We start from the raw sequence: 24,454 nt of genomic DNA on the forward strand, positions 1-24,454 counted from the left end.
ACAAAGGCTGAAGACCCCGCAACCATTGCAAACCATAACCCGAAGATCTTCAGGATGAACACAGATTCAGCGCTTTTGGGGACCAACACGAGAGCGCTGATTACCCCTCTCAGCTGCTGCTTATGCGGGGCTACTGCAGGAGCCCGTCACATATGCCCCTGAAGGCATTTCAGCTGTGATGAGTCAATCTCAGAAGGTGTTCGACACTCCAGTCTGTGAAACACGAGATCGCAGTCGGCCAACCTATAAGTTTGCGTTCTGGGGATAAAGAAGCTTTGTTATACAATACGTCCCCCTTGGAGACCTTAGCCCCGAAGCACCCCACGCCATGGCGTCCGTGACAGAAACTGGCCATGTCGGAAATCTCACCACGTCCGAGGAGGAGAAGCTTCGGGAATTTTGGAGAATGTTAATTCAGTCTTGGGATGAAGAAGTACCCAGCCCCGATGGAGCCTCAGCAGTAAACCCCGACAGCGCGCCCAAGGCTAATCGAAGACTGTTCTCCCTAAGTCGGGCACCGGCAGAGCCCACCGAGTCAGAGACATCGGCCATCCCAGCTAAACTGTTGACTACCGTCAAAGGCTTGAACGCAAGCCCAATCGAGACGAAGACTATCCAGACACTCCTATTGAAGCTTCCAGGCGATAGGCTTCGGTCGGCGCTTCTGGCTCTATTCAAACAAGACCACCCTGACGCTGTTCTTTTGCGCTTTCTTCGAGCAGAAAAATGGAATATCCCCAAAGCGTGGATCAAGTTGGTCTCGGCTTTGAACTGGCGGGTCAATGAGTATAAAGTGGATGAAGAAGTTTTGGCAAAGGGTGAAGCATACGCACTTGAACAATCGCAAATGGAAACACAATCATCTGCCAAAAAGGATGGGGAGGGTTTCATACTGCAGGCCACCACCGGAAAAGGTCACTTCCATGGCTGTGACAAAATGGGTCGACCAATTTGTGTTGTTCGAGTACGAGCTCATGACCCAAGCACTCAGACTCAAAAGGCACTGAATGATTTTATTATCCAGTGCATTGAGACTGTTCGACTTCTTCAGGTTCCGCCCGTGGAATCTATGGCGATTGTTTTCGATCTCACTTCATTCACGCTTGGAAATTGGGAATTCCCGCCAGTGAAGTTTATCATCGACTGTTTCCAGGAGAACTATCCCGAGTCTCTTGGGGCGATGATCTTCTATAACGCCCCTTGGATCTTCAGCAGCTTCTGGAAACTGATCAACGGCATACTTGATCCCGTAGTTGCCGCCAAAGTACATTTTATCACTGGCGCCAAAGCTCTTGAAGAACTGATTCCTCGCGAGCATATTTTGAAGGAACTTGGTGGAGAGGAAGATTGGGAATATGAATACGTGGAGCCTGTCGCCGGCGAAAACGACAAATTGGCCGATATCACCGCGCGGGATGTCATTCTCACAGAAAGAGATACCATTGGTGCTAGACTTTTTAGTCTAACCACACAATGGATTGCAGATCCCAAGACAGACTTGGAAAGCCGAAATCAGACCGTTGACAAATTACGACAAAACTACTGGGAGCTTGACCCTTACGTCCGAGCCCGGACTGTTCTGGATCGAACAGGGGTCATCCAAGGCGATGGAACTGTGAATTTCTATCCTGTCGTGAAAAATGCGATTAGTGCAACCACAGACGAGACCACGGAGAAGCGAATGGGAGATTTGAAAGAAACTCCAGCTCCGGTAGCTGTATGATGTCGGAGTCGAGGGCTTCTGTTGAAATTTCGTCCTTGCTGCGGGGCTGGCGTTAGTTGTGATAATATCGCTAGTACTTTTGTTGGCTTGATATAAGGGCTAGTATCATCCTGTACTTGCCATGACCTACTTGGCCTTCTTGATTCGCTATGCGACATGCACGACACCCCCGCTCAATACATGAGCCCACTGCTGCTATGTTACGCACTTGCTGGTTCCACGTCAATGTCTTAGCGTTAAGGCATGTCTGTCTTGGCTTATGCATCATCGTTAGTGGCGCTGAATAGCCGTCCAAACAAAACGTGCATTTGACGTTTCATTGTCGTGCTTCTACCTCTTTGGAGAGAGTGCTGCGGGTTTTCGAATCATGTCAAAGCTAGAAGCCCCAATGAAGATCCTAATCCACCAGATCATTACTGTAATAAGGCTGCCGGCCCGCCCCAGTGCACTAAATCCAACTCCCTCTCCCGCGAATGCATTAGTCTCATGTCTTATCGCTTGGAGTTCCACATAGCCCTACCATGTTTATATTGCATGCACGGGCTATTTGATGGATAAATATAACCCAGACACTGGGAAAAATCCCCAGTGGGTCGACTCCAAGCGAAGTTGTTAGCCGCAGAAGACTCGCGTCTTTCACCATCCCCCAGAAGGCAGAGGAGTTCAGGTCTCGACCACCATTGGAGCTATGGCCAATCCCAAACCACTGATACTGCCCAAAATGAATGCATCTCCCTAGCTAAGCCTAGTCAATTGAGGGGTCTTCACTGCTAAAGTACAACGCAGCTCGTGATGAAATGTTCATGTCACCCCGGGTCAAACCAGTAGCCTCGATACAAATACTCATGCAATTCACCTCTATCGTCTGTTGCTTCTTTTGAACATTAATTCAAGACTTGTTTGCAGATGAGCTTTGCAAGTATGGCTCCAATTTCGATTGATATATTGAATGTTCCACTCTATGCTCTCGTAGCTATTGCTGTTGCTTTCACCTTCCTTTCCTTGAAAGTCGCACGAGAATTCCAAAGTACAAAACACTGAGTTCCCAAAGACCGATACTTGAGTTCTAACCTCTGTTCTAGGTTGGAAATATTCTCGTGAGAATGACTGCAAGCCACCATTACATAGTGTCGCACACGGTCCGTTCGGTATTAGTATGATTCTCTCAATGGTCAAGGCTGGAACCGAATTCCGATTCACGGAGCTCATCCGTGGCTGGCATAGAGCGTATGGCACTACGTTCAAAGCGAAGATGGGCGGGCGAAAAGTGATCTTCACAGCCGAGCCCAAAAATATTCAAACTGTTCTAGCTCTTAAGTTCAAGGATTTTGAGTTAGGACCCATTCGCAACGAGGCAGCACGTCCTCTACTTGGCTCCAACGTCTTTACTACGGATGGGAGCGAATGGGAGCACTCGCGTGCTATGCTCCGTCCCAACTTTTCTCGTACTAGAGTCTCCGATACTGATATTTATGAGTCTCACGTTGCCAAACTCATCAAGCACATCCCCCGAGACGGGTCCACGGTTGATATGCAGGATCTGTTTTTGAGAATGGTGATTACATTCAGACTCTCGTGATATCTATTTTACTAACAAAGAACAGACCATCGACACGGCAACGGAGTTCCTTTTTGGAGAATCGACCAACTCCCTGGCAGATCTTAGCTCGTCTGCCTCCGGCTCTACATTTGCCAAAGAGTGGGATATCGCTCAAGGAGGAACTGCAACACGCATCAGGCTTGGGCCTCTGATGCATTTCTACTATAATCCCAAATTTTGGAAAGCAATCAAGTCGACCCGGACGTACGCTGAGCGCTTGGTTCAGAAAGCGATCGACTATCGAATTTCTGTCAATAATGGCCAAAAGGTCCCCGAGGAGATTCAGAAGCTCATGGATAAACAATATGTGTTTTCTTTTGAGCTTTCCAAGGAAACGCTCGATAAGAAACAACTTACAGATCAGTTGCTGAGTATTCTGCTAGCTGGTCGTGATACAACTGCCAACATATTGAGTATCACCTTCTTCCTGATGGCAAAGAATCCCGAGATCTGGAATAGGGTTCGACAGGATGTACTCGCTCTGGAAGGACGTCGTCCGACGTTCATTGATTTGAAGTCGATGACTTATCTATCGTGGGTCCTAAACGAGAGTAAGTCCGCGCCTTTCTAGAGAGGTTCTTCCCGACATACTAAGTTGATCCTAGCCTTACGTTTATATCCTATTGTTCCCTTCAACCTTCGAAGGGCGAGGAAGGACACGCACCTCCCTGTCGGTGGTGGTCCAGACGGAAAATCCCCGGTACATGTTCCGAAGGGCTACGAGATCATGTACAGCGTATACACTATGCACCGATCACCTGAATATTACGGATCCGATGCTGACGAGTATCGCCCCGAGAGATGGGAAAATCTGAGACCCGGCTGGGCGTTTCTGCCATTTAATGGAGGCCCTCGCATCTGCCTTGGCCAACAATTTGCTCTGACTGAGGCTGGATACACAATTGTCAGAATTATGCAAGAGTTTGAGGCCATGGAGAGCCGGGATTCCAGGCCTTTTGTACAGGATTTGAAGTTGACCATGTCGAGTGCTAATGGTACAATGGTTGGATTCACGCCGGTGTCGGTGTCTTGATTGCAGGTAGCTAATTGTGCATTTCTGGTTCTTGTTCTGTCCATATCCTTGATACTTGAAAATTGACAACCTGTTACATTTGATTACGCGAGTCCACTAGGACATAGGCCCCTGTTCGGCTCACTTTCTGACATTACAAGCTGGTTCGAATTGTCGTAGATTGATTCATCAGTTGTACGATCATGCCAGCTTTACTGCTTCCTGCTTCCTGCTTCCTGCTTACTGACGAAAGGTTAACCTTTCAACCATGCGGCCTCAGGTCACAAACGGGCCTTTAACCACGGTACAGCACCGGGGCCACCCGCGGAAGTGGACTCCGTGAAGCTGAGGCTGAAAAGGGTGTCTAGTCTGACGCGCTTTCTATTCTTTGACTTTGTGGACTCTCACCTGAACCGAATACGAGCCTATCCCAGCCGCACCCAGCCAGCAACTATACATGGGTCATTTCTAGCTCCGTTGATCCTATCGCTTAAAGAACCTTCATAATGAAGCTCAGCTTTGAATCATTTGATGACGCACAGACTTTGGCTCGTGCCTGCTTGTCATCCTGTGAGTAGCGGAGGAGTCGCTAATTGCCACCTTGCTTGCTTTGACACGAAGGAGCTCGAATATAAATAAGAAGACCAAGCGCCATTTGCGAAGAGAATAATGTAAACAGAAATACTATTAAATATTGGACATGTCTCTGCCTCGGTCTTTACAAAATTTGCAGACCTTGCCCTTGCGGGCCATCGATGACAAGTCACTCTTCCCTCAGGGTCGATTCATTGTCACCGCGCCAGCTTCAAAAAATGAAAATGACCCTTTAGTGAGCGGGAAAGGATCAGACATGGTGGCAAAAACATGGTTCAAAACATCGGTTCGTGTTCAATATTACGCTTGAGGGATAGCACTAACGGATCTTATGCAACATAGCCCCTTAATGAGGCTGCCATAGAAGCACTCCAGAGTGTTCAGCTTTTTGCTGATACACACGATCAAGGCTGGGTGGATGATCGGGCGCTCGGAAATTGGACATGGTTGGAGATTGCCCTCTATGAAAACGAGACATCTGATTCGCCACGGGTCCGAGAGGGTGTTGATCTGGTATGGCAGAGTCATAAAAATGATATGGGATCGAAGGAGTATGGATGGGCAAGTGCTTTGTTCTGAAATTGGCCTTCATGTACTAATCGGCTTGACAGTTGGGCGGTGAAATCCTTGCAGGAAAACATGATTTACTAGGGCTACTCGAGGTGAGTCTGCTTCTCAAATCCTTGTTGGCATTCCTCTCTGCTGATATGGTAAGTAGGTCGGAAATTGTATTGGGGCTCGGGTGTGTGCCCGTTATACTGGCTGGGAGCTATACGGCAGAGCTGCATGCCTAGTGCTCGATATGGGTAAACCTACAATTATCGACACGCCTCCTAGCTATGCTCAAACCTTTGAAAACACCATTGCAATTCAACAAATTCTGAACAGTGTTAATTCAAAGAACGAGGCATTTGCTCCCACGATCAAAGCATCCTGGAATAAAGCCGAAACATTTGCCGGCAATGAGAAACGTCCTCTTCGCGTTTTGGCGCTTGGTGAGAATCCTTTTATCGTTAGCTTCGATTGAATTCCTATTGGGCTGATATATACCATAGATGGAGGTGGTGTCCGAGGTTATTCCTCTCTGATGCTCCTGAAAGAGGTCATGGATCGAGCAGCTCCCAATAAGAAACCACATGAGGTGTTCGACATTATTGGTGGAACTAGTACTGGCGGGTAAGTAGTTTTCGAAGAGTTTCTTTGGAGAACTTCTGATATTCGACACTAACCGTAAAGATTGATTGCCATTATGCTAGGCCGGCTGAAGATGAGTGCCCAGGAATGTTTGGATGCGTACGACTCAGTCATGAAAGATGTCTTTGGCTCTGGTTGGCTACACACGCATATTGGAAAACCATTGGACTATCTTACAAAGGGCGAGTTTTACTCCGCTGGACAACTGGAGAAGGTAATTAAGGACCTGCTTCGCAAAAGACTACCAGCAGGGCAGAGTGCAGAAGACGCTTCCCTTTTGGACGAGGCTAACCCATGTAAAATGTAAGGACCTATCATCTTTACTTTATTCGATCATGGCTTGTACGAGTATTTTGGCTGATAATTCGACTGCAGCTTCCTGATGGCAACACGCGAAGAGTCTGCCAGCAACCGTGGGCCTGTCTTCCTTCGCTCTTATACGAATGACGAAGTTCCCCCAGACCCCGATCTTTCCAAGATCAAGTTATGGGAGGCTGCCCGGGCCACATCTGCAGCTCCTGGCTATTTCCAGCCAATTCAAGTCGGTAGAGTGAAGCTTGTAGATGGCGGTCTGCTAGCCAATAATCCCCTGGGATGGTATGTGGCCACAGTATCAGAAAACTTGGGCTCTAGCTAATATACTGTTTCTGCAGGCTTTGGACTGAGATTCTCGGTTTGTACGGTCCAACTCGTGAGACCGACTGTTTTCTCAGTATTGGCACTGGGATGGGTGCCAACGTTGCAGTTGCTCAGCCAGGACTCGACTTCAAGAAAGCAATGTTCAGTTTCTCGGATATCGCAACCAATACAGAGAGCACCAATATTCTTTTCCGAGCGCTCGTGGATGCGTTTGCACCTCACGTTCAAACGAAGAAGTATTATCGACTGAATGTCAGCAAGGAACTTCCTGAGCCGACAGACTCCAAAGGTATTCTTGGCTGGCTATCTGGGACCAAAGCTGTGCAGAATGTATTAAACAACTTTGAAGATCCAGGGTCCCTGGATGATGTGGATGCTATCCCAAAATTGAAGGAGTGGACGACAGAATGGATCAAGATGCAACAGGAGATGATCAAGGCTTGCAGCGAGGCCCTTGCTAGACATCTTTGATTTAATCAGCCATCTTGAAATGTACCCAAATTGGCTTATATGATCATTCAATTAGTGGGCAAGCAGTACGCAATGTTACTATGTGGCAGTATAGTAAATCGAATTATTTCATGCTCCTGGGCTCTGTTAGTTAGATTTAATCAAAGCATGCCATTTTTATCGCAGTTTTATCACTTTCATCTGATGGAGCAAGGGAGTTGGGGGACTTGGACACTCAGGGTACATGATTTACGTAGCAGATTGCTAGCAGACTCGAGTACCCTGAGTGCATACGGAGACCCTACATACGACACCCTCAGCAGAAATCGGGTTTTTGATGGGTTAACAAGCGAGGGCTGATGATTCCAATGTTCATCTGATTCATTACCAAAGTAAAATGCCAAAAGTTTGATGTAAATTCCAATACCCAAAAAGCGCCAAAATGCCGCTAGCTTATTAGTCACATTGAATTATGGGGGAGGGGGTGACTTTTTAGCATTATACTTCAATTAATAGTGATTTGTATGTAAGAATCAGAAACGTTGTGTGGGTTTCCTAAGCAATATCGAGAACCTAGGAAAAGCATCACCAATCACTCTCGTAGCCCATTTCAGTCAGAGACCACAACAAATCCTCGTTGTCATCGGGGCTGTGCACAGTGTCGGAATTGGGTATCGCTTCCATGAGTCCCTTGATCTCTTTCAGGTTTGACGACCCAGACTTGTAATGGGATATCAATCTCTCCACCTGTGTATCAAGCTCTTTATTCTCCCCTTTTTCATATCCTCTGATACACAGATATTCAAGACTATTTGGGAGGCAATCGGCCACCATGGGCCATTCGGGGGGTTCCGTGGAGGTATCACTGACTTTCACACCCCTGGCAAAATATACCAGAAATTGTAAGCCGATGCTCAGTTTCTTCAAGGACCTGAAATCCTGGAGGGATCCATGATTTCCCCATATAGAGCGTAAAGTCTCAATGACTGCGGGATCTACCCATTCCTCGGATGGAGTCCCATATCTTTCAAGTTCAAACTCCATATTTTCGTAAGAATTCTCGTCTCCTGCCACCCCTTCCAGACGAGTCCCATTATCAACATCAACATCAAGAATTTCGAGGCTGTCTTTGTGCCCTAAGAACGCTTTGATGAGTGCCTTGGGATTGATAAGCGGGGAGCTTCCGTCACTGCTCGCTCTGCCCCCTATAGAATATTGAAACTCTCGGAGGGCTCTGCAAGATGAGATGCACTGAACAAGTATGTTCGAATCAACATGCGAGTGGTTGATTGCAATCCTACTAACGTTGGAGGGTTTGCATTCAAGTGCCTGCTTATCATTCTGGCCTGTCACAACAATATCCGCCCCGATCGATTCAATAGATGGGAGCTGTCCAAATAACTCCCAACAAGCAAGCAAGTCCATCTCGACATAGAACCGGCCATCGGACCATGTGCTATCGGATTTATTGATCAAATATACCTTCTGTAGATTTTGAAGATAAGGCATTGTTCCCGTGCTAGAATGGGCTTGACGAAGAAATTCGACAAGTGGATATACCACTGCCTCCTCTCCATGCCCGTGAAAGGGCGGTGGTGAGGCCATCGATGTAAGGTTTGGCGAGATTGCAATGAGAACTGCAGTAAGAGCTTGTGCAATATATGTACCCAGTGTATCACAATATCTGTTCATCTAGTCAGTCCACCCTTCAAACATGATCACACATGAACCGGTTCTTACTTGAAAAAGCCATATGACCCTGTCGCATGTTCCATCCTCTGCAGAAGCATATTGACGATGCGTTCCGCGCTGTGGCCCGAAAAACCAGCCTTTCTCACGGCATCTCGCACGAGAGCAGTGTCTTGCTCGCTCAATCCGCGCTGAGGGGCAGTCTCTTTGAAATCCAAGGCCCGAGCAGTCGCCGAGCAGGACTCAACATGACGTACGTACTGGCCTAGCATGGGCCGTTTCAGGATCTTCATAAGAAGCCCAAATGCTGCGTCGAGACTCTCATCGTTTGCATAGATGCTGATTTTGTCATAGAGTTTGCGCGTTGGCATGTCGCATATCGAGTACAGAGTACGACATTGTATCGACAAGGCGGCTACATCTCGAGCAGAGACAAGGTATGACAGGATTCGCTGGTGAATCTCACGAGGAAGATTGAGAAAAGACATGAATCTCCCCTGTCTTCCCAGGTTGAGGGATGTCTTTATAAGTAGGAATTTGCCTCCCGAATAGGACTAGTCTAGGCATCCCCTCTGCTGCCTGAAATTATGTCTTGGCGCTTCCTTTGAATCGTGGCTTGAGTTGAGATAGATGTAATCTTTCTCTGAAGATGAGATGTTTCATGGATGAGATACAACGGGTGGTCGTCTCCACGGAATCACTTGCCTTTTCGGGGGCGCGGGGGATGTATAAGTGTGCCTCTTTCTTCTCATTAAGACTTTCAACTATCTCAACTCTGAATCCTCAAAATGACCAAGATCTTCCTGTAAGTAGATCACCTTTTGCTACTGCGGTCGTAAGAGTTCGCTGCTAACTTCCAATACCAGCACCGGTGCCACTGGCTATGTCGGAGGCCAAGTCCTCCACTCTCTACAGCAGAGCAACCCCAAGTATGACATCTCGGCTCTGGTGAGAGATGCAGAAAAGGCCAGCAAGGTTTCAGCTGCATATCCTAAAGTCTGCATTGTGCTTGCAGATCTAGATAACACCAAGGTCATTGAAGATGAAGCACGAAACGCCGACATTGTTATCCGTGAGCGATCCGATCTTCGAATTTGATCACGGACTTCTAATCTCAATGTTCCAGACGCTGCCAGCAACAAACACATGGAAAGCGTCAAAGCGATCGCGAAAGGTCTAGCAGGACGTCAAAATGGTAGGCGCTAGACCCTATGCACGGAGCCAGCTCATACGCCAGAATTCAAATCGCCAATTCTAACATCCATTCAGCATACTACATTCAAATCACAGGGGCGAGCGTCCTGGCATGTCCCGAAATCGACAACAACTCCTATGGCGAACCATCAGACCAGATCTTCGATGACCTCGACAACGCCGAAGCTCTACGGGACTTCATCCGCAGCTACAGAACCCGCCGACCCGTGGAGAACTACATTCTCGACCTGGGCACCGATGGTCCCAAGACAGCTATCATCTTCCCTCCAATCATCTACGGAGCTGGAGAAGGTCCTGTCAACCAACGAAGCATTCAGATTCCATCTTTGTCGCGAGCCGCGCTACAGCAGCGGGTTGGTCTATACCTCGGCAAGGGACTGAGCCGATGGGGTACAGTTCATGTCTCTGATTTGGGTCAATTGTTCGCGGATCTGGCGCAGGCTGGCGCGAAAGCTACAGAGGGTCCCTTTTGGAATGAGAACGGTCTTTACTTTGCTGAGAATGGCGTTGAGGTGTGTCTTCACTTGATTTGATCAAGGAAATCTAGAAGCCTCTTACTGACATCATGCTTTTTAACAGAGCTTCAAGGATGTTGCATCTGTCATTGCCAAAGAAGCTCACAGCCTTGGCTACATTGACTCGGCTGATTCAGTGCGCTCTATGACTCTTGACGAGGCCAACGATGTTATTCCGCACGGCGCTGTGGTATTGGGTACCAATGGCCAAGGAATGGCTTCGCGGGCGAAGAAGCTACTGGGATGGCACCCAACTGGGGAGAATTTCGAGAAGGGCGTGCGAAACACCCTTATTGCCGAAGCAGCGCAACTTTGACAATTCGAGGTGCCTTCACTAAGTATGCTACGAACAGACGAAAACGAGATAACAGTCAACCTATATCCATTGGACTAAAACAAACTTTTGAACACAATCGTAATCATATCATGAAAGAGACACAGCGGAACTCTGCATCAAAACACAAACAGAACAAAGAAAGCCCAAGTCAACGGAATCACCACAGCGTCGGGTATTATGAGAAAACATCTAGCACCAACCAAGCATGAAGGGGCCGAAGACTAGCTAGAAAGATGAAAAGAGCAGATGGAAGAAAAATAAAATGGTTCACAAGAATGTAAATCATAACCAAGTAACATGAAAAACTGCCCCAAAACATAACACCAGGATCTGCTAGAGGCTGCCCTCTTTCCATTCCACCAGAAGATATCAAGATCGAAGGCTTATCTCTTCTTTCCCCATCCCGAGCGGTTGTTGCCTCTCGGGGCCTTGCCAGGGCTGCGACGCTTCTCAATGCGACCGCCACCAGGGGCGCCAGCGGTCTTGGGGGCACCGAGACCACGACGACCGGGACCCTTGCCTGAGCCCGAAGCGCGCATGTCTTCCTTCAGAGTATCCTCGTCATCGAGATCCATGCGGTCACCAGAGTTCTTCTTGGTCGACTGGCCCATTCTCACCTTACCCTTCTGGCCACGGCGGACGGCGTCAGGTCCACTCACGGCAGCAAGGTAGGCGTTGACGCCACCAGTCTCGGCAGCACCGGACATCTCAACGTCGTCAGCAACGACGTCACCATCGTCACCGAGGACAAGACGTCCGTCAGCATCAACCTTGGCGGCGCGCTTCTTCTTAGAGCCGGGACCGGTGTTGAGGAAGCGTTGGCTGGGCTTGGTGGTGGAGATACTGGCAAGAGCGTTGGAACCGAGCAAATCGAGAGGGTTGTCTTCGGGAGACATCTCACGGATGTACTGGTTGCTTTGTCCAGCCTTCTTCTTTCCAGCCTTGCCCTTGATGCGGGCGAGGTCGTCGACGTCAACATCACTTCCATCGTCGTCGGAGCCCTCATCGGAGGAGTCGGAGTCAGAGCCATAGACAGCCTTGTCGAAGGCGTTACCGGCTTGAGGCTTGGAAGCCTTCTCCTCATCCTCATCACCCTCACCCTCAGCACCCTCCTTCTTCTTGCGCTTGCTGCGCTCACGCTGCTTGCGAATGTTGACAACGAGCTTGCGGTCATCCTCGCCAACAAGGGTTTCCAGTAGAGGGGCACCGAAGCGGCGGACAAGTCGGTCAATGATACCCTTGACCTTACTGCGAAGACGTCCCTTGTGTTCCTTGTTCCAAGCCATGAGGTTGGGGACCAGGGTGCTCAGGCGGGGACGCAGAGCCTCATCTGGAAGAACGACAACGGCAACCTTGACAAAGCCAAGGACAGAGCGAACAATCTCACGGTTGCTGGAGGTAAGGAAGAGTCCAACGGTCTCGACAAGCTCAGTGAGCATTTCAGGTTGGAGTTGAGCCTGGAAATCGAAAAACAGTCGCGAGAGAGCGGTGACGGAGGCACCCACCATGTGGGGTGCGGAACCAGCCAGACCGGCTGAGACCATGGTGAAGAACTCCTCAATGGTAGCGGGGGCATCGGGGGAGTCTTCAGGCACACCAGGCACAAGAGATCTGCGGATGACGGTGCCGGGAGGGTTGCGCTCGGAGTCGATTGTACGCTTGGCCAAGAGAATCAGCAGGTCAAAGGCAGCAGTGCGAGCCTTCTCGTTGCTTTCCTTGCAGCCCAAGACAACCTCTGACAGGATTGCAGGAATGAAGTGGAGGTCTGAGGTGGGCAGGTGAGCAATGATCTCGTGGATAGCAAGCATACGGTCACGGCGGCCGGAAGCGGGGGTGCTATCTGTGGTGGCGAGCATCAAAGCCTGGAGTTCGCTGCTACGCTCCTGGAGGGCCTCACGGCCAGTCTCGGTCGATGCGAGACGGGGAATCAGCTTGTAGGCCTTCTTGATAAGCTGCTGGTCAGGGTTGGGGGAGGAGCTGTTGAGGATTGCGGCGGCCAGGGCAAACAGGCCACTGAAGCTGGAGCGGGGGAGATAAATTGACATGGCAATAACCAGGTCAATCAGAGTGTGAGAGGTGGGCGGCATCTTGTCACCCTTGGGCTGGGCGCTCTGCTTGGCCGCTGTCTCTTGCTCAGCAACCAGAGAAGACTCAAGCATTGAGGTAACACGGTTGAAGGTGTCATTCAGCTCCTATAAAAATTGTCAGATTTGTTCGAATCAGTTGCGAAAAGCCAAGCATCACTTACGTTCTCGGGGGTAATGCTGAGGTAGACATTAATACACTGCAGGATGAATCCACGGTAGTGAGGAAGGGTTTGGCTGTAGACGTTGAAGAGAACAGCCAGCAAATTGCTTGCAAAGCCGCCGAGGTGAGCAAGGTTCTTTTTAGCAGCGGCCTTAGTGATGCGACGCTGCAAAATAAGGTCATCTTCCTCCTTTTCGACGGTCAAGATGGCCTGATTTGACTCAACAAGGTTCTGCAGAGCACGGCAAACATCGACACGCAGCTCAGTCTGCTTGTACAAAACGTTTGACAGCAGCTCGGCGAAAGTTTGGTCAAATGCCTCCTCAAGGTCAAGGGGCAGCTCGCAGTAGCCGGGAAGGACATTCCAGGTCTGTTGAACAAGGGTTTCGAAGATCTTCACCTCGACAGACTTTTCGGCAGCTCCGAAAGTCACCACCTTTTGGTAAAGGGCCTCGCTCAAAGGAACAAGCTCGGAGCGGAAGTGACGCAGATTGGTGTTGGTCACATTGTCACGCATAATGGGCAACATCCAGACACGGCCAGGCTGACCGGCCTTCTGTTCAATAATGTTAAGAGGCAAGATTTCCAAGACAGCCTCGGGACCCATTGCCTGAAGCGCACTGCCAATAACAGCATCAGCCTCCTTCTTTCCGTGGAAGGACCCATTGCTGCGCAATTCGCCGATTGTAGAAACAATCTTGTTAAGGTAGGGGCTTGAGCGCCACTTATAGCAGTCAAACATGGCGGAGCAGACATTGAAAACCTCCATCCAAGCAGCCTGGTACTTCACGGAAAGCAAGTCGACAGCTCCGCGAGCCAACTTCTCGAGGGTCTTCTCATCGTAGACAGAGGGGTCCACAATGACGCTGTCGGGAATGCAGTTGTGAAGGAAGGAGATCAGGCACTCGGAAGCAGAAACCCGAATGTTGTTTGAGGGTGAAGTCAAGAAGCCAGCGACCAAGCTGAAAAGACCGGGCAACTTCTCAAAGGTATCCTCAGGGGTGATCTGTGCAGCCACATCGTATCCGCGAGAGAGCACAGCGATCCAAGGTGGAAGAAGTTGCGAGTCGTTCTGGGCAGGCTTGAGCTCGGAAATAGCATCCAAAAGACGGGGTAGCTTGGAAGAAGAGATCTCATCAGCCATTCCCTCGAAGATGACCTCGAACACCTCGAAAGCACCCATGGTGATATATTCGTTGGTAGAGCGGGATGCATTCATCAAGAGCTCGCAAAGAGGCTCGATCTTCTTGCTAGGCCAGCCACCAGATGCCGAGGCAATAGTCTTAATGAGCTGCAACGAGTGAATGATGAGCGGCTCCTGGTTGTCGCGTTGCGCATCGGGGCGTCCCTTCTTCTGCTTTGACACGGCTGAAATACTGTCACCCAGAGACTTCATTGCGGACTGGGCGCACATATCCGCACCAGGGTGGTCCAGAGACGGGCTGGGTGGGGGCGCCTTGAGAACTTTAACAAGGGCCTCCTGGGCGCGCTTGCGCACCTTAGGTCGGTGGTCAACAGAGAGACTCAGCAAACCTGCCATTGCGCGGCGCGGGCCGACCTGTGTGTGAGGGAGCTGCCATGCCGCCGCGTCCTGGGCGATAAGCAGAGATTCGAGGCAACCGATCGACGGACGCAAGAGTGGGGCTTCGACCTCGGGCAAAGAAAGTGCTGGGGCAAGGCTTTCGAGAATCTGAGAGAATTTGGAGCAAAGAATTGGAGCGGGAACATAGATGGTTATGACATCGAGAAGGTAGACGACGGAGGTCGCAAGGTCTTTGTTGACGATGCCTTGCGAGGCGGTCAATGACTGCGATAGCAGTGCAATGAGAGCGGCGAAATATGCGGTAGGCGAGAAATCCGCCTTCTGGTCACGAAGAGTATCCTCAACTGCAGACAGTACCACAGCAGTCTATGGGGTCAATGCGTTAGCGTAACTCGACCGGGTATGCAGCGGGGGGACTCACATGGTGCTGGTTCTGCAGCTTGGGAGACTTGATCTTCTCAAGCTTCTCCGCCAGGGTCGCCATGATGAACGTGGACGACGAGGTGAAGAAGATATTTAGAGAATGAACAATCTGTGGAGGTGGAAGATTGGCGTCAAAAGTGATTGAATGCACCTACTGATTGTTGCTGAAAAAATTGTCGAGAAAGAGAAAGATACCGCCAGCAGAAAGTAGCGGTGAGGGGGGCGGTGGGGTCGACTCAACTACATTCTCAACTTCCACGTCGAAAGTTTCGAAGCCAAAGCTGTGAGTCTCTTCTTGCGTGGAGACTTCTCGATACCTGCCTGGGTCATGACCCCGGCTTCGGTCTGGCTGTGGTTCGGTAGGAAGCTGGTGGTGGCTCTGGTCTCAATCTGATAATGCTTGCATTTCTCGCCGGCCATTGTGAGTCTCTTCACCGGTGGACGTTGTATTGGAGGATAGTGAGTTCTCCTTTATTCATTGGAGAGAACTCACTATTCTCCAATATAACGTCCACCGGTCTAGGGACACCGTCACGGCCGACTTCCTTCGAACCCCCCGGGTTCTCGAAGCCGAAGTTATTGCTATATAGGAGCCCTGGGATAACCCCTACACCGACACCACCCACCACCCAGCTAAGGCAACGCATAACCTCGTTTATCCTTGTTCGAATGAATGCTAGAGAGAGAGAACCAGGGTCTACATGTTTATCTTGAAACAGCTGTATTAGACGCATCACGTTTATGGGAAGGATGCTTACGAAGTGAGGATCGAGAGAGACCAAGATAAGAGAGAACTGCGGGTTATTAACATATATAATCTAGTGGGGTCAGTTAACACTATCAACTTGCTCGACGGCGTTCTTAGTGCCGACCTCAAATCCAGCATCATTCTCGGAGTTTTCAACCTACATCACCTTAATTGAGCTAATCGATACCTCGCTGTCGAGGTTGTAGAGTGTTTAACCAGCAAAAAAAAAAACAAGAGAAAGGGTATCATTGACATTGACCATTAACAATATCCTGAACTACATACATATATTACAAGAAATATCCTTCAGCACGAGAAGTAAAAAGAGAAAAAAAGTGCCCGGCATCCCAACCCCATAGGATGGCACAGGGCTAACAAGAAAGCAAACATGAAAAGTACAACATTTGGGGTTAGTGATAGATCATCATAGTACCATAAGTAATAAGGGCGACATGGGATGGGCTTCAAGATTCTTCCTTTTCTGGCTCAGACTTGGCTTCCGATGCAGTTGAAGTTTCCTGCTCGGGCTCGGGTTTCGTCTCAGTCTGTTCAGACGAGGTTGCTTCCTCGGATTCAGACGTATTCTTCTCGGCTGGCTCTTCAGTCTTGTCATCAATAGGCTGCTCGGGCTCGGGCTGCGCCTCTTCTGTGGCCTCAGATGGTCCAGGCTGTCCAACATCTTCTTCTTCAGTCTGATGATCTGCTTCATCTGGCTGCTCTACGAGTGGTTCTTCCTCCTGAGTAGGTGGCTTTTCAGAGTCAGTCTCCTCGGCGGTCTCGAGAGAAGCCTTGGAGACTTCCAGGACAGAAATAGGGCGTTCAGGTGATTCCTCCATGGCCTCACGCAGCGGCGACGGGATCTCTGGGCTGTCTTCCATGTCCTCCGTGATGGTTGTAACACGCGATCCTGTTGACGGGCTATGTTTGTGACGACGAGTGGTAGCACCAGTGCCGAGAGCAGGGTCTAGACTCTCTATGCCTGAAGCAAATGGATTCTCGTCTTCCTTGCGCAGAATAGTTAAACGCTTGGAGTCAACTGGCTCCTCCTCAGGCTGAAGTGCATCAGGGCCCTCTGCCTCCGGAGGAACTGTGTAGTTGTCATGCGGGATGAGGCTGTACATGTCGCAAACAGTCTTGAAAAAGACGTACAACCCATCGTGACCCTCCACCTGCCAGAACACATCGCGATGTTGGAACCAAGCGTGAGCGAAAATACGATAAAGACGGCGGAAAACGTTGGTCAGGTGCCTCATGCTGGCCTGAGGGCCTCCGGCATTCTCGTTGCCTAGAGTGAGCCGACTCGGGAAGTACTTGGGCGAAGTGAGGGTGTTCATAGCCCAGTCCAAAGTGTGACAGCAGTAATCGATCGCGCAACAAGATTTGGGAGGGTCGTGGACCGCGCAGAGATACTGCCACTCCGAAGCTCGCATCTCGGGGCAAGTGGTTGCAGAGCAGGGTGGGTCCTCGGCAAAGAAGGCGACGATGAGATTATTGACTTTCATGGTGAGGAAGCGGCAGAGTTCGTACAGCCAAAGCGATCGGTCGACGCCCTCGGGGGGTTCCGCCAGCTGTATCGCAACCTGGCGGTTAATCGGGACCACGGTGTCAGATCCTTCGGGTTTCGTAAAGTGATTATACAGGGCTTTGAGATGTTCCTGGAGCTGGAAAGGCGAGTCAAGCTACGATAATCAGCGACACCCAATCAAGGTCAGTCAAGCGCAACTTACCTGCGAAAGGGGAATCAATGGCGGACCAAAGGCCATGTCGGCGGCTTTGGTGCCGGGGCGTATTCTGCGTGTCGAGCCATCATCTTCACCCGCTGCAGCACCAAGCATCTGATCCTCAAAATATTCTCCTGAGGGTGACTGGGGAGCGAGCTGAACCTCCGTGAATGGGGGAGGGCTGGGAAGCCGCGGGGAGCTGGACGGGGACATTCCGGAAGTCATGACGGCGGAAAACGAGGGCGCTAGATGAAACGAAGAGCAAGGATACAAATGAGTGAAAGTTCCCTAGACGCCCTGTCAAACTGATAACTAGTCAAAAGAATCGTGAGAGCATGGAGAACATTGAAGCTGGAGATAACAAGCTCAGCTTCGACCATAACAACGGCTGACCGCCCCGAGCCCTGTGCCCTAACATCCGTTCTTGGTGCAAACGTCACTACGACTCTATTCAGAAACATTTCATGGAGATGATGAGTTGACAAGCATAAAAGCATTGTTATGATATAGTGAGCTAAAATTCGTTCTATGTCAAACAAGTATATTTTCTACAACACCACCTAAACACCGTTGGGCATACACTAATTCATAGGCTTCTGATATACTCCAAAGGCGGTGTGGGGGAAACTGATGCCGCTCTACGAATCAAGAAGTGGCTTTCTCTCTTTAGACTAACACTGGAATATTCTATATATTTCTTGTTCTCTAGACAACCACAAGATGTCTAATAATTTGGATGATGAGGATGCTCCTCCGGAGTTGATCGATGTGTCTGCCATGCCGGCAGATCAGACTTCTGTAGATGAAACCCCAACACCTCGTGTGCCGATCACTCTGGTAACAGGTATGTATAGATCGACAGCAATTCACTTCACATTGATGTTGGGAGTTAACACCATGATCAGGATATCTTGGGGCAGGCAAAACAACCCTATTGAATTACATCCTCACAGAGAAACATGGCAAGAAAATTGCCGTTATCATGAATGGTTTGTATATCCAGCCTCCTGCATATCCAACAAGCTAACATGATATTAGAATTTGGTGATTGTAAGCAACCAAGTGAAAAAAAAACCTCCAACATTTCACATACTAACCCCAAATTCAATCACAGCAACCGACATTGAAAAACAACCAATGACAGTAAACAAAGACGGCCAAGAAGTAACAGAATGGATGGAAGTCGGCAACGGCTGCATCTGCTGCTCCGTGAAAGATTCCGGCGTAATGGCCATCGAATCCCTCATGGAACGCTCAGGCACATTCGACTATATCCTACTAGAAACCACAGGGCTAGCAGACCCAGGCAACATCGCCCCAATCTTCTGGATGGACGAAGGGCTCGGAAGCTCCATCTACCTCGACGGAATCGTCACTCTTGTCGACGCGAAAAACATCATGCGATTGCTAGACGAGCCTGCAGCCGAGGAAAAGGCCGAATCGCATGATCAACATCACGACCATGGCTCAGGACCTGTGTTATCGATGGCTCATATGCAGATATCGCATGCAGATGTCGTTATCCTCAACAAGACAGACCTTGTCACGGCGGAGGAGTTGGAGGCCGTAAGGGACCGTGTGACGTCCATTAACAGCGTGGCTAAGATCCATGTTACGGATCATAGTCGCACGCCGCAGATTGAGGGTGTCTTGCTGGATCTGCATGCGTATGATCATCTGGCGGATTTGGATTTCAGTAAGAAGGGCCATAGTCATATGGACCCAGTAAGTCGACATAAAATCAACCCTTGCTTCCGTGTTCCCTGATGCTAATCCTCTCCAGGCAATTTCCACTACTGCTATTGTCACAGCACCGATTTCGCCTGATAAAGTCGACTGTGTCGATGCCTGGCTGCGCTCTGTTTTGTGGGAGTCCACGTTCCCTGCGCCTTCCAAGTCGGTCTCATCTGAGCCGCATCCCGATGACTTTGAAATCCATCGGTTAAAGGGTATCCTGGTTTTAACTGATGGAACAACTCGGATTATCCAGGCCGTGCGGGATGTTTTTGAAATCCGGGATGCGGAGCCAATTGAGCATGACGAGGAAAGGACTCAGCCCCTTCAGTGCAAGATTGTATTGATTGGACGAGGACTTGGGCCAAGCGTTGAGCCCTGGCTCGAAAGCTTCGAATCATGCGTGGCGGGTAATTGAACCAGTATTACTTAAAAAGCCAAAAAGGAAAACGTATATGGAGTCTACGAGATGTCTTTGTTAAAGAAAAACCAGTCATGTCATTCAAAAATCGCATTGCCAAAACGAAAGCAAATAAAAAGAAAGAATAATACAGCCCTGTCAGTCGAGAAGAGGTAGAAAAAGAACCCATCAATGTACATTGACTTCCATATGACGACACCAAAACGCAAGAGGGCCTCCAAAAGAGAGATATAAAGAAACCAAGCAGAAAAAATAAATAAATAAACAGCAAGAAAAATAACAAAAGATCAGACAAAAGAAAATCACAAGGCTACCAAAAAAACCCCATTAAAATCCGCCATGCAGAGAAAGCAAAAAGGAAGAAAGAAACAAAAAAGGACTTTTTGGTACTCCAGGATATTCGCCCGCCATCGGTGTAAATGCATGCTAGCAAGAGCTGGAAAAAACACGAGGCAAACGACGAGGCATAAACTGTACAAGCAGAGCAAATCAAAAGGGTATCGAGTGCTCGGCCCCGAATATGGGGCTCGTTCGGACGAAAAGGCTCAAGGGTCAAGGGGTCGTGGCTTCGTTGGCTGTCGCCAATTTGGGCAAGATTGTTGTTGTATAAATATTAATTGTCTTGCTTTGGGGCAGTGGCCCGTGGGTACTTCACCTGGTTTGATGCAGGTTGAAATTTCGGGGTTGCGGTTCGCTGAAACAGGATGAGGGCTGGCTTTGTTGGCCGAATTTTGATTGATTTTGGCGTGAAACTTGAGCAGGAGGGGTCATCTCTGCGCTTGCAGAGGTGGTGTTGGTGTTGAGGTCTGCCAGAGCGGGGTTTATAGGCAGTGCTGACACGAAAAGGGATGATTCGTGGCCAGGTACTCTTCTCAGGGTGGGTTTGATGTTGGCCATATGTGTCGGCTGGGGAGGATATTCCGACTCTGGTGTCTCAATTGAATGTGAGTGTGTCAATGGCGTGGTGCTGAAAGACCTCGGTGTCTCCAGATGAGGCATAGCTGGGTTAATCGGCAGGGATGAGAGACTGAGAGAGGGTGTTTCAGAGGTTGCTGGCACATCATTGAGATCAGCCACTTTTTCACTTGTGGATTCCACATCTTGTTTTGCCAAATTTGCCAGATGTTGGTTGGCAACCGTTACCAAGCTGTCTATTGAGGCAGAGAGCGGGCCTATAGCAGGATTGATAGGCAAGACTGAGAGCGAAAGTGAGGTTGGCGAGTATGGCTCCCTCAATGTCTCACTGGCTGTGGCGGTGTTTGCCAACAGTTGGCCCACATGCTTCGTCGATGAGTCACGGTTGACGTTCGTTACAGATGAGGTGACAATGTCTGCAGAAGATGCTTTGGGTTGCTGCAAAGCAGGATTCAAAGGTAAGATCGAGGAGAAGAGAGAGGGCAATTGTGTGACAGAAGACTGGATGTCGGCAGCCTTCTTCAGGTATGGTTCTTCGCCATCTTGCCGAGGTACTTCAGGAATAGTTGGATATACAGAGTTTGGTGTGGTCAATTCACGGAAATAATTCGACGGGTATCGCAGTGAAGGATTCATGGGCAACGCAGAGAGAAAAAGAGAAGATGTTGGAGGTGGTGGCGTTGTGAAGGTAGGCTTGATACCAACCATTCCTGCAAACGGTCGGTCCACACCACTACTTCTTGGTGTGGATGGGGGTGAATTGTCAACCAAAGATGTCTGTCGAGAACCGGGAGTTTCAGGAGGACCAAACGCGGGATTTATGGGCAAAGCGGAGAGGATAAGAGATGATGGTTGGAGTGCAGATGGGGGTGCTGGCGATGTCGGCACGATGTCAGTACTCTTAGCATGTGATTGACTCGCAGTTTCTTTGTGCGGTGGTCCAGTAGGGGGTGGAGTAGTTGAAGAGGTGATATGTGTGGTATGTTCGTCGGGTTGAGGTTGATCAGGAGTCAGCGCAGTCAATGGTTGATTGCCAAAAGTTTGCTGGTCATGCAGAAGAGCATCATCAAGATAGACGACCTCGTCTGACAACTCTGGTTCTTCCATTGTGTAATCGTAGAATCCATTGCTAGTTGGTGTTATTGTTGTCTGTGAAACGGGAACAATCTCCGGTTCGGTGTTTCCACGAGATAAGTCGGGCACGAAATCACGACTTGGACGGTCATCTAAATACCCATGAGCATCATGAGATTCGTGGTGATTCAAGGTAGATGAAGAAGATGGCTTGGATGGATAGCTGGTATCTTCAGTGCATTCTGCAAGTGTGATTGTAGATCGATTCCCCGGGTCGTTGTTATCAGCAAAGATTGGGTGTTGCAGATCTCTGTATGTATTGTCCGCGAACTCTTTCTGGGAGGAATATTGATCGACCTGGCGCATAAAGCCTCGCGGTAGAGACAACCCAATTCCTGATGCCGGAGGATGAGCCCAGTTGTGTTTGATGGGAACATGTCTTGGATCATTCGTGGCAATCTCCATCGGCTGAGCAGCAGGTGATGCTCGTGCTGTCGGAAGATCAGAGGGGAACATGAAGAGAAGTTCTTTCGCAGATAGCCTGTGTCGTGGAGTTGGGCTCAGGCAAATGTCGACTACTCGCCGGTAGTAATCGGGGATCATTGGGTCCTCTCCGATGAAAAGAGGTCGGGGTTGTCGTTCGGGTTCGTCTTCCTCCATCGCCAAGGCCCACAGAGTCATTCCCAGCTGATAGAGATCAGTCTTGACTCCAATGTACATTGAGATGCGCTGGTTGCTCTCAATTTTAGCGGCAATTTCAGGTGGCTCCCAGCCCACCGGACACCCTCTACGATTGATATCGATGATTTTTGCATTGTCATAAGCATCCACCACAATGTTCGCAAGGGTAAAGTCGCCCTGTACGTATCCCGATTCATGGATCTCGCAGAGACCCTGAACAATCTGCCTAGCCCAGCGCTCACGTCTTGCAAAGCTCGTTCTTCCCCGTTGCTCGTACAGGATGTCGACCAGAGCGCCTTGTTCGGCATAGCTGATCAGCAAGCCCTTGACCACATCTCGTTGTTCATCAACGACAATTCCCTCCACTTGGATGACACTCGGAGCACCATTCAGCGCATGCAGTGCATTGATCTCGTAAAGGAACTCGTCCACCGTGTCAGGGCCTGGAATCTCCTTCTTGATATACGCCCTTCCACCGAGTTGAACCTTGTACACAAAGCCGGAAAGATGCGATTCGAAGTGTAGAAAATGCTCCGGGACGCATCGAGCGCCCCCTAGATGACCGATGCTGGAAATTGGGGGGTATGGGATCGTTTCGTTTACATCCTCGGTGACATGGACATGCAATCGGCCATCCAGCGTCTCCAGCTTGAGATTTGTCACGGTATCATAGAATTGAATCTCGAGGAGCGATTCCCGAATGGACTCGTAGATGCGAGCACATTTATCGCGTTGATATCGCAGCTCCTTGAGATCTCGTTCCAGCGAGTCGGGTGGTGCGTCGCGGTAATCGCACGAAATGGTCACTCGTCGCCATCGGTTCGGGGCCTCGGCGTATGTCACGAAGAACTTCTCTCGCTCTGACCGGTCTCGGAAGTGCATACTCAGATTCAGAATCCATCGTTGCTCCAATTCCAACTCCAGGGTTTCCTCTGGCAGTTTCTCCGGCTCTGATTCCGACTCTGTGTCCATATCCGGATAAGGGACCCAGTCGGGCACATTTGGTTCGGGCTCGGAGGGTGACTCGACCGTGGTCGCCGGCGGGCCGATCCACTGAACCTCGGGCGCGGACAGTCTGGGATCCACGGGGGGAGACCTCGATCGTGCAGTCAGGGGATCGCGGTCGGCAGACAGGGCTCGGCGTTGTGGTTCGGGTTCGAGGGGAGCGAGACGATCGCGCTGTTCGGAACTCTGGCGTTTGAAGGTGGTTGTGCGTGGCAGACCAACCCCGACTTTGCGGGAGATGCGACGCGTGATATTATCCTGCTTCTCTTTATCTTTGGGGTTGGGGTCTTTCGGATGAGAATCTTTGGGATGAGAATCTTTGGCCGTGTCGGAGGCCCGGGGTTCTTCCCCTGACTCTCGATCCTCGCGACCCAGCCATTTCCGCAGGCCTAATTTCTGCCACATACTTTGCTTGCCTTTTTCTTCCAGGCAGTCGGCCATCGAGATGGCCATACGGCTAGTCGCTTCCAAACGACTTGAACCTGATCAGATGTCCGTCCATAAGAAACAGACCACAGTCACTCCGGGGGGGGGGTCCCAAACGTGTCGCACAAAAGAGGCTGGGAGTGCCCTGAGAAAAACGAAGATGTCGGTCAGGATTGGCTTGGGAGAGTTGGAGTTTTCCTTAAGATGTACTTTAGAGGCTGGTTGTTTTTTTTTTCTGGCTTCGTGTTTCTTGCGTCTTGTCTCTCTCTCTCTCTCTCCTCTCTTCACTTTTGCTTTTTTTTTCTAAGCCCCAAACAATAACAAGAAAAGAAAAGGGAAAAAAAAAAAAAAAAGGAGCCTGCAGCCGTTAATGCTGCAAGGCTTCAAGTGTAGGCAAAAGAACCTTGCAGAGAAGAGAGAAACGAGAAATATGATTCATCGCGCACAGATCCGAAATGCGTTGCGGCCTGACACTTTGGCCTGACTGCCTCACCTCTACTCTGGACTCTGGACTCTGATACTCCTGATAGAAGTCTAAACCTCCTATT

General features: G+C 49.7%; 10 protein-coding genes across 10 annotated transcripts; 5 read left to right on the plus strand and 5 right to left on the minus strand.

Moving 5' to 3' along the window:
• Positions 1–328: 328 nt before the first annotated feature.
• Positions 329–1,723, plus strand: N7511_007630 (CRAL-TRIO domain-containing protein; the record flags this gene model as incomplete). Its single annotated transcript, XM_057130007.1, has 1 exon — positions 329–1,723. The coding sequence occupies one exon, from the start codon at positions 329–331 to the stop codon at positions 1,721–1,723; it is 1,395 nt and encodes a 464-aa protein (XP_056981790.1).
• Positions 1,724–2,644: 921 nt separating this feature from the next.
• Positions 2,645–4,356, plus strand: N7511_007631 (cytochrome P450; the record flags this gene model as incomplete). Its single annotated transcript, XM_057130008.1, has 4 exons — positions 2,645–2,750; positions 2,806–3,278; positions 3,328–3,874; positions 3,929–4,356. The coding sequence occupies 4 exons, from the start codon at positions 2,645–2,647 to the stop codon at positions 4,354–4,356; spliced, it is 1,554 nt and encodes a 517-aa protein (XP_056981791.1).
• Positions 4,357–5,185: 829 nt separating this feature from the next.
• On the plus strand, positions 5,186–7,233 carry N7511_007632 (uncharacterized protein; the record flags this gene model as incomplete). The annotated part of the gene is made up of 8 exons (XM_057130009.1): positions 5,186–5,215; positions 5,272–5,442; positions 5,541–5,591; positions 5,648–5,924; positions 5,985–6,105; positions 6,166–6,426; positions 6,499–6,720; positions 6,777–7,233. 8 exons carry the CDS (start codon positions 5,186–5,188, stop codon positions 7,231–7,233), a joined length of 1,590 nt encoding a protein of 529 aa, XP_056981792.1.
• A 564-nt stretch (positions 7,234–7,797) lies between these two features.
• Positions 7,798–9,272, minus strand: N7511_007633 (uncharacterized protein; the record flags this gene model as incomplete). The annotated part of the gene is made up of 2 exons (XM_057130010.1): positions 7,798–8,896; positions 8,953–9,272. The coding sequence occupies 2 exons, from the start codon at positions 9,270–9,272 to the stop codon at positions 7,798–7,800; spliced, it is 1,419 nt and encodes a 472-aa protein (XP_056981793.1).
• Positions 9,273–9,689: 417 nt separating this feature from the next.
• N7511_007634 (uncharacterized protein) lies at positions 9,690–10,947 on the plus strand (the record flags this gene model as incomplete). The annotated part of the gene is made up of 5 exons (XM_057130011.1): positions 9,690–9,706; positions 9,768–9,973; positions 10,028–10,096; positions 10,171–10,628; positions 10,696–10,947. 5 exons carry the CDS (start codon positions 9,690–9,692, stop codon positions 10,945–10,947), a joined length of 1,002 nt encoding a protein of 333 aa, XP_056981794.1.
• Positions 10,948–11,351: 404 nt separating this feature from the next.
• Positions 11,352–15,242, minus strand: N7511_007635 (mRNA-binding protein RRP12; the record flags this gene model as incomplete). The annotated part of the gene is made up of 3 exons (XM_057130012.1): positions 11,352–13,160; positions 13,217–15,124; positions 15,180–15,242. 3 exons carry the CDS (start codon positions 15,240–15,242, stop codon positions 11,352–11,354), a joined length of 3,780 nt encoding a protein of 1,259 aa, XP_056981795.1.
• Positions 15,243–15,421: 179 nt separating this feature from the next.
• N7511_007636 (uncharacterized protein) lies at positions 15,422–15,601 on the minus strand (the record flags this gene model as incomplete). The annotated part of the gene is made up of 1 exon (XM_057130013.1): positions 15,422–15,601. The coding sequence occupies one exon, from the start codon at positions 15,599–15,601 to the stop codon at positions 15,422–15,424; it is 180 nt and encodes a 59-aa protein (XP_056981796.1).
• Positions 15,602–16,393: 792 nt separating this feature from the next.
• N7511_007637 (Mob1 family protein) lies at positions 16,394–17,875 on the minus strand (the record flags this gene model as incomplete). The annotated part of the gene is made up of 2 exons (XM_057130014.1): positions 16,394–17,608; positions 17,657–17,875. 2 exons carry the CDS (start codon positions 17,873–17,875, stop codon positions 16,394–16,396), a joined length of 1,434 nt encoding a protein of 477 aa, XP_056981797.1.
• Positions 17,876–18,370: 495 nt separating this feature from the next.
• On the plus strand, positions 18,371–19,802 carry N7511_007638 (CobW family GTP-binding protein; the record flags this gene model as incomplete). Its single annotated transcript, XM_057130015.1, has 5 exons — positions 18,371–18,494; positions 18,556–18,639; positions 18,689–18,700; positions 18,765–19,375; positions 19,434–19,802. The coding sequence occupies 5 exons, from the start codon at positions 18,371–18,373 to the stop codon at positions 19,800–19,802; spliced, it is 1,200 nt and encodes a 399-aa protein (XP_056981798.1).
• A 654-nt stretch (positions 19,803–20,456) lies between these two features.
• N7511_007639 (uncharacterized protein) lies at positions 20,457–23,933 on the minus strand (the record flags this gene model as incomplete). The annotated part of the gene is made up of 1 exon (XM_057130016.1): positions 20,457–23,933. The coding sequence occupies one exon, from the start codon at positions 23,931–23,933 to the stop codon at positions 20,457–20,459; it is 3,477 nt and encodes a 1,158-aa protein (XP_056981799.1).
• Positions 23,934–24,454: the final 521 nt, after the last annotated feature.

Source organism: Penicillium nucicola (genome assembly GCF_028828085.1).
Source record: "Penicillium nucicola strain IBT 29836 chromosome Unknown utg000008l, whole genome shotgun sequence".
In the NCBI taxonomy this organism is placed as follows: Eukaryota; Fungi; Ascomycota; class Eurotiomycetes; order Eurotiales; family Aspergillaceae; genus Penicillium; species Penicillium nucicola.